Source organism: Nyctibius grandis, chromosome 9 (assembly GCF_013368605.1).
Source record: "Nyctibius grandis isolate bNycGra1 chromosome 9, bNycGra1.pri, whole genome shotgun sequence".
Classification (NCBI taxonomy): Eukaryota; Metazoa; Chordata; class Aves; order Nyctibiiformes; family Nyctibiidae; genus Nyctibius; species Nyctibius grandis.
The window spans coordinates 4,412,603-4,427,936 of NC_090666.1; the positions used below are offsets into that span (position 1 = coordinate 4,412,603).

General features: G+C 41.4%; 1 protein-coding gene across 2 annotated transcripts in view; it reads left to right on the forward strand.

The window, feature by feature from the left end:
* Positions 1-15,334, forward strand: part of MYO1B (myosin IB) — a 114,196-nt gene that overhangs the window by 25,413 nt on the left and 73,449 nt on the right. For both annotated transcript variants that reach the window (XM_068407191.1, XM_068407192.1), the window contains exon 3: positions 5,105-5,220. In XM_068407191.1, the coding sequence (XP_068263292.1) occupies positions 5,105-5,220 (116 nt within the window). The remainder of the gene's footprint in view (positions 1-5,104; positions 5,221-15,334) is intronic.

Genomic DNA, 15,334 nt, shown 5'->3' on the forward strand with positions numbered 1-15,334 from the left:
AGGAGAAGCAGGGTGCATTTAGCTGTTTTATTGTGGCCAACCACAATGGAAAACAAATTGGAGCACACAGCATGATTGTTCAAATAAGAGATGATATTTTAATAAGGTACTGATCTAGTTGCTAATGTTTTTTAAAATGAGAAACTTCGTTATGGAGTAACATTGCAGTGTTAAATTTGCCAGGTTCTGTTTTGAGTTTGAGACTGTTCAGGGAACATGTAAGTACAGGCTTCTCTGCATCTGCCATCTCCTTGGCCTCAGCTATTCTGAGCATGCAGCAGCACATGTGCTTATGAGCTGGCAAGATCCCGAACCACAGCAGTTCAGGCAAAAACAAAGGAAAATAACTATTATATTAGAAATAAAATTTTGCGTATGTCACAGTAAAAAAACCCCACAAAACCAAAACACAGCCCTCCCCCCTGCAGAGAAAACAGTGCTGCCCAAGCCTTGGTTCTGGTTTCATTTGAATAAAATCCAGTCACACTTCTCTTTGATCTTACTTCAATGTCTCTCATTTCAATGAATTGTTTTAGCGGTGTGATATGAAACTGTTAAAAATTATAGGAACCCAGTATAGTCGAGTGTAATTGATACTAAAGAAATGTGTATTATGCCAATCTGGAGTATTAAAATTGGTCTGCAAACATGGAAGTATCAGTAGCCACACAAGCGATGTTTTTTTTACTAGAATTTAACAGTGATGTAGGGTACACTTCCACAAGGTTTGCAACAAATCTGTGTAGCTGCTTAATGATTTTAAATTCTGCAGAAGGTTGCTTTGCAGAGGATGCCACAGATCCAGAAAAGTTTTGAGGGATACGGAGCAGGCTGTTACTATAGCCCCAGCTCTGCAGCTCCTGTGGTGCAGCCTCAACTGCTGTCGATTAACATTCCCTGGCTTCTGCAGCTGCAATCTTCTCTCTTCTGGGCCCTTGGGGTATTGCAAGACTAACTTTGCCAGGAGGAAAAACAGCTTTATTAATATACTGTTTCCCAGGGTGTGAAATATTCTCCCATATGCTCTACTAGTGGTCTTCTAAAAGCTCCCCTTCTTGAGTTGGCCTGTACTGCCTCTTCTGTGTGTAATCAGATTTCACAGCAGTGCTTGTGCGTCCTGGCTGCAGAGGGGTTTGGGGACCTTTCGCTGGGCTCCCTGTAAGGTTTTTGCAACCTCTCCCCTGAAAGGTCCGCAGGCGTTTCAGGCGGTTTGCCAGTTTCTAGCATTAGCTTTCCCCAGCCCTTGGCTGGAAAGAGGCTGCTGCATGTAGGTTCCTGCCGGGCAATGGGAATCTTGCATCGTCTGGCTATTTCAGGCCTCTTCTTAAGCCAGTCTTAGAGCTGCTGGGGTTAGAAAGGCACAGAAGGCCTTGCAAGGCAGATACAAGCTTGAAGTAGCAGTAGCATCTTGCCCCAAGTGGTTATGTTTGCTTTCAGTCCTAGGGGGAGAAAATAAGGCATCAAAGTGTCTTGGATGTTGCATCTCCAGCAGTACTTAGGAGTGATGTAACAAATATTATCAACTTTTCCAGTCGAGTTGTGATTTAGAATTTTCTTCCTACTCAGGGTCTTACACCCGTTATTGAACAGGAATGAGTTGTCCGTGTTGTTTTGGTGGAGAATGCAGAATGTGTTGTCATTGGCCCTGGTGGAAATGTGAATGCTCTTTTCTGCAGATGAAATGTTAGTGCATTACAGTGTTGCTGTGCTACATGAGAGATGCACTGATAAGCGATGAGTGAGAGTCCTCTTGGTTTGGGTTCTGGACAAACACGCCGAGGAGGTAGAATTTGCCGTTGTGAGTTATCACAATAAATTAGAAATTTGGAGGAAAGGAGTATTATAAAGAGTCTCTAGTTAGCAAAACTTGAGGAGACAGCAGATCTTGTCCAAACTCGCACAACGCGACTGTGTCAAAGCCAGGAAAGAAATCAAACCTCCTGACTGTTCTGTGCGTTCATCATCATGAGGCCGTTCCTCTGGGGTTTCATTTTTTTCCTTAAAGAGGGGAAATGAAGGATCTCTTTAGTCCCTGGGGGGCCACGGTATGGTCTCCCACTACTCTTGAGTGTTCTGCTTTCAGCGCTGGAATGTTTCTGTGCTCGTCGCTTGCTCAAGGATTTAAGCCATTTATTTTGTTTGTTTATAATAGAGTTCTGGTGGGAAGGCAGATGTTATGTGGGAAAGCTATTTTCCGGATCTGTTTATCCCCATTATGTGGAATCTAACAGACCACCAGTAGCAAGTAGCTATTAGGCATCAGCTTTGAGATACTGGCATTTTTAGAAGAGGAAATGTATTAGTTCTTGCAAGCGACTTTGCCGCAAAAGCAATGACTTCTTGGCATGCTTAGCTTGGTGTTTAAAATGGACATGAGTACGTCTTTGTTTCTGTGTAGTTGTTTGACCTTTTGAAATATTGGTATTTTAGGAAATGGTCTGTATTTGTTCATGTCTGACAATAAACAGCTGACTTGAATACCCAAAATACATCATCTAAGCAATACTTAGCGATGAAGAGATGGTTCTAAATAAATCTCATTTTAACGCCTGTATTCAGAATTAAAAATCAAGGTTTTCACTTTCACTCAGCTTTTTTTTACCTTGGCATCTCAGGGTACTTCAAGGAGCTTAGCAATTAAATTGTATGCTATTATGGTAGCAGAATAGCTGAAAAGGGCAAGTCTTCGAGTTCCAAAGAATTCCTGTTTCAAAATATTGTCTTCAAGATCTGGCCTTCGTCTCTCTTCTGCTGATGCTTTTCAGCGCTGATTTCACAACAGGCTGAATTCACAAATTTTTAAGATCTGTGAGGAAACAAGTTAATATATTAATGTTTTATCAGGAAAGAGTCCTAATTGGGGTATTCATGCACTTGTGAAGACTAGAAAGGTTCTTACTCTTGGGAATCTGTTATTCTCGCCAAGAATCTGTAGGATTGCAAATTGCCAAAGCCACATGTGTTCAGAGAGCAAAGTAAACACTGTGGAAAGGCAATTTTTGCATTTTCTTGTTCAGCCACAGAGATTAGACATAGATGGAAAACACTTTCCTCCTCAGGGGGAGGATGACCACAAAACTAAAATAATTTTTTTTTTCTTTCAAGAAAATATATGTATAAGCACACACTGTGGTGTGTGTTTGAAAGAAGCAAAAATCCTAATTCTTTTGGGACTTTCTCAGCAGTCTGTATCTGAATGCCTTTGGGGGTGCTTCCCTGCTGGGTTGCAGTGTGAGGCAGGTTGGAGTTGTCCCTCTTTGAGTTTCAGCCTGGCTGCCAAGATGGGGGGAGGCACCTTCAGGCTTGCTCCCCCTCGCAGCACTCTGCGTGGGCTCTTGGTGTGAAACCAGCCTGCTTCTAGGGTCTGTGGGCTGTTCTGGGTTCGGATGCGTGGTGGGGGGAAATGTTTTGCAGAATGTTTCTGGCCAGTTTTAAAAGAGAGGAGAAAGTAAGCGTTGTTTAGAAATGGTGAGTCTTGAGCCCAATTAGTGAAGGATTGTGTTTGATTGTAGCAGCAGTTGTACAACGAATTGTCAGCAGTGGCTGCTTCTGTTTCATCCTGGGGGTAGTAAACGCTACAAGGATGAACTACGAGTGTCTCTGGAAGCCTCGTGCTACTTATTTTATCACTGCAGTCTAGTTTGTTCAACTCTGGTTTAAATGGGACAGAAAATGCCGTGTGAGTTCACAGCTTGCCTGTGCATATGCTGTGGAAAATGGGAAATCATGCTCTCCTGGCTTTCTGCCTAGGACCAAATTTGGTTAGCATTTAGCAGAAAATTGCTTTAGACATGAAAGTTAGATAGGGAAGGGTTGCAGCAATTAATATTTTTAATTTGTGACTGCAGCTCTGGAGGTAATTCAGGGCTCTAATGAACCTGTTGGTGAGTAACTTGGGCTCCTTGTGCCTCTGCTGCCATTTAAAAATGCATATTACAGCACTTCCCTGTAGGAAAAAATGTGGGGAAAACCCAAATAGTGACTGAGAGGTGCTAAGGTATCACTGCGAAGAAGCCATTTAAAATCATAGCTTTCTGGTAAAAAACACTGGTTTTCTTCCATAGTTACTAGCAAATGTAATCCAAGTAACGGGAACCTGAGGCTTTTGTGTGCACCTTTACACCTCCCAGGGAGTCCCTGGTTATTGGAAAATCGTGTTTCACCACGTGTTATTTATTTATTTTATGGTTGTGGAAAGAGATACCAAGCACTTGGGGTTTAATTAACCTTTGATCAGTATCTGTAGGCAGGGTGGAATGGAGTTTTGGTGTTTTTTGCCGCTCGGGTGTATTCGAATGCAGCCCTTGCAGCTGGAGGGAGGTACAGAGAGCTGCAGGGCACCCAGCAGCAGGCTTGACGAAGGCAGGTTAGTTGTGTCGTGTGCTGACGTGGTAATCGTGGTGTTCGGATATTGGTAGTAAATGGGACCTAACAGAGTAAACCAACGCGTTACTCGGTCTGCTTTGCAACGGTGATGGCAAGTGTGGTTAGAATCTGGAAATAAAAATGACGCTTCACGTCTGCTGAGGAACTGCAGCAGGACTTAGTCTGGCTTGAGTCCTGGCAGGAAATCTCTCCTTTGACAGAAACCTGTCAGAGGCCATTAGCCTTTGGGTTTCTTCTCTGCAAAGCTCCTCTGTGCCCGAGGCTTTGAAGAGATGACATGAAGCTCCTCCTCGGGTGAGGGAGCGCAGTCCAACCCCGGCCTTGCCTTTACGTGGTTTTGTATGAGTGCCCAAGGGCTGCAGCGAAGCTCGGGTGACATTTGCCATGCAGATGGAGTCGGTTCTCTGTGAACATCTGTGTCCTTTTTCCCTCCCCCATCTGAGTTCGTCACAGAAATATTGTACGATTGGGCTTTCTTTTAAAAAACGTTCGTAAGAGGCTTTCGGTTATATAGAAATTGCTACTTGGTACCCAACAGCGATTGTTGAGAGAGATCTAAAAGGTGTTTCAGAGTGTGTGTACCTGTTTATTCATTGCTACAATTAGGCTTTTTGCCTTTTTTTTTTTGCATAAGTATTAAATGGGAGAATAATATTTAAGTGGCAAAAGTATGTTAAACAGAGAAATCCGCCATAATTTTTTTGTTTTCCTTCAACAGACATACATCGGCAGCGTGGTGATATCAATAAACCCCTACAGATCTCTACCCATTTATACTCCAGAGAAAGTGGAAGAATACAGAAACCGAAACTTTTATGAACTGAGTCCTCACATGTAAGTACAGCGAAGAAGTTTTCATTTTCGTTCTGTCCTGAAGCAGAGGGTACCAGCTGTCTCTCTCTTCAAAAAGTCTGTGTTGATTAAAGCAAACAAAAATCACAGCACCACTAGTTCGTCCCTATTTTAAATAGAAGTCAAGATGAGTTACTCTTTCTGTTTCATGTATTTAGATCCTGGTGTGTGCATTTCAGAACACTTCCCTGTAATTGTTAGCAGTAGCGTTTATTACTGTATTGTAAAGTAAGTTGTCAGTTTTTGAGGAAATCTGTTTCTTTCAAAGCCCAGATTGCCTTGTGAAAGCCTCTAGGTGTTAAAAATGTTTTAGTCATCTAGTGTTACTTCTGATATCTGAAACTTCGTCTCCTCTCCTCTGTGCTGGGTGGAAATGAGCCAGCACAGGCTGGCTGAATGCCATAAATATATAATGTAAATTTTAAGGCTAAAATATGTAGCATATATACAGACATATAATATTGCAAAATACGATTTGTGTATGTAAATTCCAAGTCTGAATTGAGGAATAGAAGGCTGGGAAGTAGGTGTAATCTCTTATTCTGACTTTCATTCACCTTCTGTAGTTCATATTCAGGAGACTGACTTGAATGGTCAGCTATCAGATAAGTGTCTAAACATGGCCATAAGTTTATGCATCTTCCTTCAGTGTTAGATTTTAGGGTAAAAGCAAATTATGTGTGGAAAGAGTTCTGGAAGTTATTTTGTTCTGATTAATTTTTTTGCCTTCACGCTTCATCTGTAACTTTTCCAGATATATTGACTGAAATGCACACAGCCAATTGAACAGATCAAATAAGCTTCTGGTAGTTCTTGGCCCTCTTGGATCTGAACTCTGACTATGTTCAGGTTTTCTTTCTTCACAGTTTTGTTTAGCAAGCACAATTGCTTGCTAAATTAACACAGTTGCCTGCTAAAAGAACTTTCTGCTCTGCTAACTTTGTTCAGCTGCATAAAATTTGCTGTCGTATGATGGAGGATTTTAAAAATAAAATCTGGGAGTTACAGTTTGTCTGACATTCTGAAAGTCAGAACTATGTATTTGTCTACATGTTGAATCAAGTGCATAGTAATGTATGTATCTCCACATTTTTCCATATTACTTGAGAGATGGTTTTCCAGAATAGAAAAGGTCAACAGTCATTCTTGTATGTACTATGAGAGCCTTAACTTGGTAGAAAAATGTTTCATAAATGTCATTCATCACTAATGACAATAATTGTATGGTGAGGCTGCCATCTTGAGCAAGAACTTCTGGAGTCCAAACACTAGAAATCCACTTTAAGAGCAGCAGTTTGAAGTGAGATAATGTTGAATTTGAACTTATGTCAGGAGTCTCGACTGCATCATAGTAATAGATTTTTCCTTGCAAGTTTTCCTGGCCAAGTCATGAAAAGTGTAAGATTAATTTGCCTTGAAGGGATATGATCTCTCCACAAATGTTCTTTATTTGGTATTGCTTCTGTATGAAAATTTTGTCTTCTGACACCTGCTAAGTAGGCAACATAGGTTTAAAAATACAGGCTTACAAAATAATCTTTGTTATGGTTTCTTTTACAGATACAGTGTTTTCTTTTCAAACTGTAGAAATATAAAATGACCTTACCTTATGGTGACCTTGCTTTCCTTCCCACCTGTCTGTAGATGCTTATGAGAACTGCAGAACCAAGAGAGTCACTTTTGTCTCTGCTAAAATTGGTAAACCTCTCATTGTCTTTAAAAGATACTTTAAAATATTGTAGGTGTCTAAAATAAGGGCCACGTAGGCTGCCTTACGCAATCTCTGACCAGCCTAAACAACTTTTCATCCCCTTTAATATATAGTGCCTTGTGCTATAGCCTAAGGATTCATGCCAGTCCAGTTGTTCACTCTGTGAATGTAGAGCTGGTACTTGAATGCTGTTCAATAGACCATGAAGTGAGCTTACAGGGTGTCCATATGGTCCTGCTGCAGCCAAGCCTAGGCTGATCACCAGTGGGGTGCTTGCCTACCGTGCTGGTCAGTACAGGCCAAGAACTGGGTTTGGGACAGAGCCGGCATCATCCCAGCCTTGGAGCTTGCAGATAATTCTAGGGTTGACTGATCTTGGGAGTAGCAGGCCACTGTTAAAAGCAGGGTTCAGGCATATCTGGGGGGGTTGCTACACTTCCACAGAGACCTTGCAATCTTCAAGGTGGTTTTTTTTTAGCTGCTCAGGAACTTTAATGAGGAGGTACTGTGGGACAAATGGCAATTTGTGGTATTTCTTCTGACATGGGGGTAAAAAAACCCCACACTGATTTGTGGAGATGTACATACTTATTTTTCTTTGATGTGTGAATCTCTGTTGAGCCATGGCCTCTTCAGAAGAATTGATTGTGGGTAAGCCCGCTGCACCATTTGAGTGTGCTTTGGGAAAAGACTTTTGATTCCTATTGCGTAATCCTGAGCAAAGCAAAACTCTTGACCATTTGTAAGGAAACTAATGCATATGACCTAGAAAGTGTGTCTAGAAATAAAATTTTATATAGTGTGTTTCTTACTTCTGCATCTCCTTTGTGCAAATCTAATTTTATTACTAGTGCTAGCTAGAAAAATGCAAACAACGTATTGCAAAAAATTTCTAGCAGTGGTTTGGTTTGAGATTCCTATAGAAACCAGGTCTGTATGGCACCAAAACTCTTCGGTCAGAAAGAAACATGCTGTCACCTGTTGGCATGATAGCTCATATTCTCCAAGGACTGTCAGTTTGGAGAGGACCTTCAGGTTCAGGAATCCCAGGTTTTAAGCGTCAGCATCTCTGGAGCAGACTGCCATGGGACATTGCCAGAGCTCCGGCTCAGCGTGGGAGCTCCTGGGAAATGAGGAATCTAAGTCATGTTTTGGTTATTTTCCAGTAGCTTGGTGTGACCTGCTGTCTATGCTCGAGGTACGTGCAAGCGTTTCAATGTGATGGATTGGTATAGGGAGGATGTGCTTGAGAACGCCAGCTGTACCAGTGAAATAGCAGGCTTGGTGAGCAAATGACAACAGAAGGAAAAAGACAGAGAAGTATATAATGCCATGAAGGAAATCCATACCTAGAGACTTTTTTCCATATATGGTCATTGAAGAAAACATATATCCTTGGGAGTGAAAAATCTGTTCCTGTGTTTTCTTCACCCTAATCTGAAAGACAAGGGAGTGAACACCTAGTCATCTGCTCTGTGTTTCCTCAAGAGCGTCTGCGAGAGTGAGAGACGCTTTCAGTGACGCTAGTTAATACTTAATTGCAGGCTTTGGATGGGTTTTTGTTTTTAATGTTCTTTGGAAACTATAGAGTAAGGCCACGGACACGTTTTGAATGGGCAGCCAGGCTGAATTTCTGTGAGAATGTTTCTGGTCAGGTGATTTTGGATAGTGTTATACCTGATAAAATTTGATCAAAGAGGTTTTATTTTAGTAGTTCATTCCTCTCTAAATACACCACTGTTGTCCTGGCACCACGTAATAAAGTGTTACTTTTGTAGGTCTCCTGGAACGCTTGTTTTCAGAGTCTATGGCTATTTGCATAGCTGTAATAGGAAGTTTACTAAGCTTTTTAATTGTTCTTTCAATGTTTTGTTAATCTTGCTGGTTTTGTCTTTATCTGCAAGGCAGGATCAAACTTGTCTCTGACTTGACAGGGCGGAGTATGACATTTTAGTGTTAAAAGAGTTTGACGCTTGATTTGTGCAGTCCTTACACTTCTGTTTTGCTCTTTCAGTTGATGCAATTACTCTTTCAGTTGATGTAATTGCTGTTTTGCTTACCTTGTGGGTAAGCGAGACATGAGAGAGACCCAAGCTGTCCATCTTGCTAATTTACCTCGACTTCCACCAGTGACAAAGGTAGCTGCTGGCATCTTTGAGGTGAAGGCAATAGGGAATAAATAGCTTATGGTACCATGTACTTGTAACCATCATGCCGTGCCACGTTCCTACCAGTAACAGGTTGGCTTTAAGGGATTGCAAAGTAGGTGCTTTCTTGCATTTCCCATCTTAACCTCAGCTCCTGGCTACTAGCAGCTCTCTGTCTCTGGGAGGTAGGGTGCCATGTGGCTTTTTGCTCCCCTGCATGTTCTGAAACACCTTACCTGCTCGCTTTGGAATCACGGGTTATTTTAAGTTGAGGGACAAAATAGGAAGTGGCAACTGTACTACTAACAGCGAGCTACAAGTAAATAAGAGTTCAGAGTCAACGTGCATTTTTTTAGCTATGCACTGAAGTATTTATGGGGAATAATTGGGACGGCAGGAAGATATCTGGAGAAGGCTTTTCTCAGACATCTGTTGCATTCCACTTACGTAATTTTGCTGTATGTTTTCTTTACTTGTTTTTTTAAGTCAAATATTTCTGAAGAGGCAATAGTTCTTCAGTAAAAGCTTTCAAATTTAGAGAGACTTAAACTTTTGCAGGCAACTCCTGAAAACCAGCTTGCCTTTGTATAGGATACAAGCACAGAGGTGTCAACCTGATGCCAATTAAAATGCAGGAATGAGGAACTTAGTAATGTTCCCCATTTCAGTGATCATCATATTAATAATTATTGGGACAAATCATTACCCTATGGATATCTGCAATTACTCTGACAATAGATACAATTTGCTGTTTCCTTTTTCAAGTTTTGAGCCAATGTAAGCAGTGAATATAGAAATTATATTTTTGCTTCTGGCTTTTTTTGCTGCTATTTCAGGATTGCACGACTTTGGAAACACCAAGGTTACAGTAACTCTTTTTCCTTCTTGATTTAAAGCAAATATTTTTGTCTGAAGGGGATGATAAAGCACCATCTGAGACAAGTAGTTTTTGCCTATATGTGAAACTAAGCTTTTCCCCATAAGCAGCAGAGTTTTAAGATACACAGTAGCTCTCATTTGTTAAAGAAGGGGACGGTGGGGTGAGAGCCTGTGCTGTAGTTTGGTGTCCTTCATTGCCCCAGGATGTTTATTTTAACATTTCCTTTTCAGTTTGTTCTTTCCTCATCTTCATTTGCTCTCATTTTTGGAGGTTTTTTTGGTATTTGTTTTCTTTTTAAATCCCCCTCCTATGGTTCACCTTGCAGTATCCCCTTTTTTACAGCTTTTGTTATTATTCCTAATAATTCCTGACTTCTCCAGAGACTCAGTCTTTGGATTTGTTCATGTGGCTCAGCAGAGTGCCCCTTTCAGAAGAGATTTATAGTCGAGGGAAGATGATCACTTCAGAGGTTAGTTGGCAAAATTAGCTGCTGGGCAGGGAGGGAACATCTATGGCTGACAGAAAGCGTAAATAGCAATTAGGGAGGACTGCCAGTATTTAATTGTTAAACCTATGCTAGGAATGAGTTGGAAGAAGAAGGGAGGGGGGGAAACCCCTACAGAGAATATTGAAGTCTTATTTTGGAAGAGGTCAGGCTTATTACTCTCTTGACCTCTGTAGTGAGGCAGTGCTGGATATGGTGTATCCATGAATGCAAATCCCTCAAGAGTATAGATGAAAAGGAGATGGAGCATCGCACTTGCTTCAAGAGTCAGAAGGACTGAGAAGAGCCTCTTCTATTGCAGGCTGCTGGCAGACCACCCATGGGATGCACAGTTCCCTAAATTTTACACTTGGTAGGAGATCTCAGAAGTCCTTCTGAGAAAAGAGAGTTTTGAGGAAGGCAGCTGTGATGTGGCCGTATTGAAACGACCGTCTGGTTCTCTGAAGAGTGTTTTGGAAGGGATTTGTGAACTTGAAGGCGTAGGGTATAAAGCAAGGTTTCTCTTGCACGCAACAATAAATAGAGCTTTTTCCTGAAATTTGAGCAGGGCTATTTCAGTTGGTTTGGATAGCACATAATGCAGCCATCTCACCCCAGTGCTTCAGAGGTGAACGTAGTCTTATTGACAAGAACAGTGGTTGCTTGTTTGCCGGCGCTATTAGAGTGCCTGAAATTTTGTAATAATGCATAATAATACAGGAGTGATTTATAGCAAGACATATGGTTATAAGGAGGCTCAAAAAATGCATCCAACACCCAAGAAGTATAAACAGCCTGGAAAAGCAGTGTGTAGATGAGCGTTGTGCTTTATTTTAATTTTTGAAATGGTCTGAAGTGACATTTAGGCTGGATTCCAAAGTTCACTGGAATGAGCCTTTCTGTTGGTCCTCTAAGTAGCACTGCCTAAATCAAGAAATGAAAAGGTCCTTTAAGTTCTTTGTGTATGGCACTGGAGCTGTCATTCTTGTGTAAGTGTCCAGGACACGGGATTTCCAACATGAAGATGTACGACGCTGCGTGTAGTCGCAGGGCCGTGGTGCAGGTGGGGTGGAGCTGCCAGAGCTGCCCGCACATGGGCTCACCCAGGCATCAGGCGGTCTGGAGTCCAGGTGGGTTTTTGCGCTGTTGTGGCATTTAAACACTTCCTGGGCTAGGAAGGAGTATATATAGGCTACCACGGATGTAATAAGCATCAAGACAAAACTGTCTCCCAAAATACCCCAGGAAGCAGACAGGACTCTGCCTCTGGTCTCACCCTCCAGCATCTCTCTGTCTCTCAGAAGCTAGAGCAGCATATAGTGCCGTGACAAAATTATTCAAAAGCACCAGACCCGCTGGCTCACAGACGGTTTTGGTCTCCACAGCCGTACCAGTTGGCAGTACTGTCAGTCACAGCTCCTGGAGTCCCTCTGCCAGAGGCCCCGCTCTCTGGGCAGGACCACCAGCCTCCGGCAGAGCCTGCTCATCCATCAGTTTCTCATTTGGCCAGCCGTGTGTGGTTCTAGCCAACACTCACGTGGCCAGGGGACTTCTTGAAGCAGCTTGCAAAAAATGCAAGAATTAGGTACCTTTAAAACACAGTGAGTTTGTAAGGGAAACACTTAACTCTGAGATCTGTTCCAGATGCTTCTGCAGTTGTTGTCATGGGTTACGAAAAAAAATAATCTCGGGGCATCCTTCATGAATTAACTGCTGGCTTAGAGCCTCAACAAAATAATTTTGTTTTCAGAACTGTTTTCAAATATTTACTCGTACCTCTGTACACAGCATACTTTCACGTTTGACTTCAGTCATGCCCGGGATCGAAAGTCAAATGTTTTCATTTATCTGTGACGATCTCTCTTTCTTTTTTTTTTTGCATGTGAGTGTATTTGTTATAGTCTGTGTTTATTTGTAAGCATAAAAAAGTTTGGGGTTTGGCTAGATTGTTAGAGCAAAGATAATTTTAAAAAAAAGCAAAAAAACCCACCGTAATATATGTTAGATAGTTGGAGATGTGTGTTAATGCTCCAGTAGTCTAAACTAATGGTAGCTTTTTTGCCAGATCCCATTTCTCTCATTTTCCTGGAACTGGAACCTTCTGGCTAGCATTCGTATTATGCCATTGATATTTTTAGGACATAAAATGCTGAGATTTTTTTTTTAATAAATTCACATTGTCACATAAAGTAGAATCCCTCCAATTCACACAAAAGGCTTGGGAATCCATTCAGTATGACTGAATTTTGTGAATGAAGTGGGCACTTAATTAACTAAAGGAAAGGACCTGCAGTAATTTTTCAGTTTTGTAATGCAGTTCTTGAAATTTGTCAGTACATAACTGCTCTCTGTCTCTTCTCAACATTTCAAATAGTTCTCCTTCCAGCTCTTCATTTGTACGTCTAGGCTAGAACGAAGACAAGCCTTTTTTGTGCTGCTTAAAATGAAATTCTTCCGATTAGAAAATTAACTGATGTTATGGTGGGACATGGAAATAAAAGCATTTTTGAATACTTCATGCTGCTTTAAATATAACTTGATTTTTTTTTAAAAAAAAGGATCTGTTAGCTTCATTTTTTCTTTCACTAGAATTTTGGGACTTTTTGCACACTGGAAAGTATGAGAAGTACTTAAAAGGAGACACTGCTATGTTTCACTTCTTAAATGCAGGCTGAAAAGTGAGGGCAGGTAGAGGCCGTGTCAGAAGTGAGAGAAATCCCGTTTTCTGCATTCTGTGTACGTCGACCAGAATTTTCATTATGCCTTTCCTGAATTGGCAGCATGGTACTCTCTTAAGATCTGGGATTTCAAATTGCAATTGAGAACAGCTGTCGTCCTTTCATTGGAAGTGTCTCATTGTGTTTAATGGTTGTCTTTTTTTTTTCTTTTTTTCAGCAATTTAGCACACACCAGGAAATGCCCATCTGCTCTGCTAGGAGCCTTTGTCATGATTTTAGATACAGCGTAAACAAGGCTATGCTTAAAGCCTTAAAGAAACTTCAGTAAAATTCCAGCTCTTATACCACCTTTAGGGGCAGAACGTTTTCCATTCCATCTCTTTTTATTGGCAACTTCATGCAAAAGGCTCCGAGTTCTTCAACTCTGGGTACATTATGGTTAATGTAGTTTGGGTTATTAAAGATAAACTTTTTCATGTTATGAATCAGGAAATACACAGTCCTAATATTTACTGTCTAGCACACTGAATAATCTTCTACTTATGTTTTGAATAGATAAGAGAGCTGGGACTGGGGTTTACAAACAAAAGTCTGAACTACAAAGAGAGTTTAATTGTGGTCATTTCAGTAAATTAGTTCAAATCTGCATTTTTCTTGTATACACAGTTTGCTTTTATATACTACAGAAGTGAGTTTTAGTTGCTAAACCTTTTGGAGTTCAAACTGCAACTGGTCATAATTGCTCCAAGATGATTCTTAGAGAGGATGTATCCACAGGACAAAAAAAGATGTGTGCAGTTGACATCCTCCTTGAGCATCGGCAGACCAACCAAGGACGTAGTTGTTGAAATACGTTGTCCCTGGAAATAGTCCCTGTGGGCTGGACTGAAGCCTGGTGTTTGAGCAATCTGAAGGAGACTTTTCACTTTTTGCTTTGACTAGTCATGGAAAGAAAATTTTGGATACGTATCCACAAATCCCACGCACAAATTTGAGCAAATGCCATTTTATAGACGCAATAGACTCGTTAGCTTGATGTTGTACCTGAGCTAACAAGCTCTCAGAAGCTCAGATAAGCTTTAGTGCCTACTTTGTCCAGGGATTCATGAGTGGGACTTTATTTGGAAAAGAGAGCTGGGAGGCAAAAAGTAAGTTGTGTAAAGGCTGCTTAACTTCCTAACAAACTACTTGCTTTGTTAAGAGTACTTAAGAGTTACAAGCAAAATTAAAAAATTCAGTAACTCCTCCAAGTAAGGTAGCAACATACCTATGTAATTACATAATGTTGACTTGCCCATCGGATGCTTTCCGGATAACTGAGTTACTTTAGTTGCGGTTTTGTCACTGTTGTGATTTCTCCAATACCGTAACATGAATTTGGTGCAGTGCTTGACATTTTTTCTGAGGGCAAATTGCGTTGCCTTCCAGTGCAGTCTGTTGCGCTGACGCACGGCTGACGTTTCTTTGCCCGTCTCACCAGGCAGAGCTATGAAGTCACTCCAAGATGCATCTTTTTACGTGAGACGCTCCATTTCTTAGGTGTGCGCAGCATATTGGAGTTGAGTTGTGCTACAGTATGCTCTTGTCCTGTGAGGTGAGACCTTTGAAAGCACGTCCCTTTCTATGAAGTGAGAGTGTGAAGCTGGGCACCTTACTTCACTGTTCATCCTCCTCTGAGTGCTGGAACACATTTAGTTACTTTAGAATAAAGGAATAAGTTTATTTTTCATTCTCTGGTTAGCGGAGCAGAGCAAGCTTGTCCAAGACACTATTGCTACTTTTGCAGTAAAATTCTTTTCAGTGAGAGGAGTCCCTGTGTGAGCATGTGGTAGCAATGCACGTTTATTGTGGAAGCCAAAACTTGGCTTGCAATATCTCTTCCTTACAGCATCGGGAGGAAATTACTTACTTCTGACTTCAGGGTGATGCTTCTTAGGGCTGCAAATAAAATCAGGGTTTTCTTTTTTGCTAAGCAGGAGTATGTTTTTTGAGGCAGCAACACGGAACGCTGCCTGTTTGCTAAGCATTTTTCCATGTGAAATCATAAGAGCAGCACTCCCCTCTCCTCTGCCTCAGGAAAACCCTGCAACCAGTACAGCCCTATCGTGGTTTCATTTGCGAGATCAAGAAGTCGCTGGCATTTTTTACATGGAGCATCTGTGCTCTGCCGCTGATTTGGACGAGCTCAAACTATAA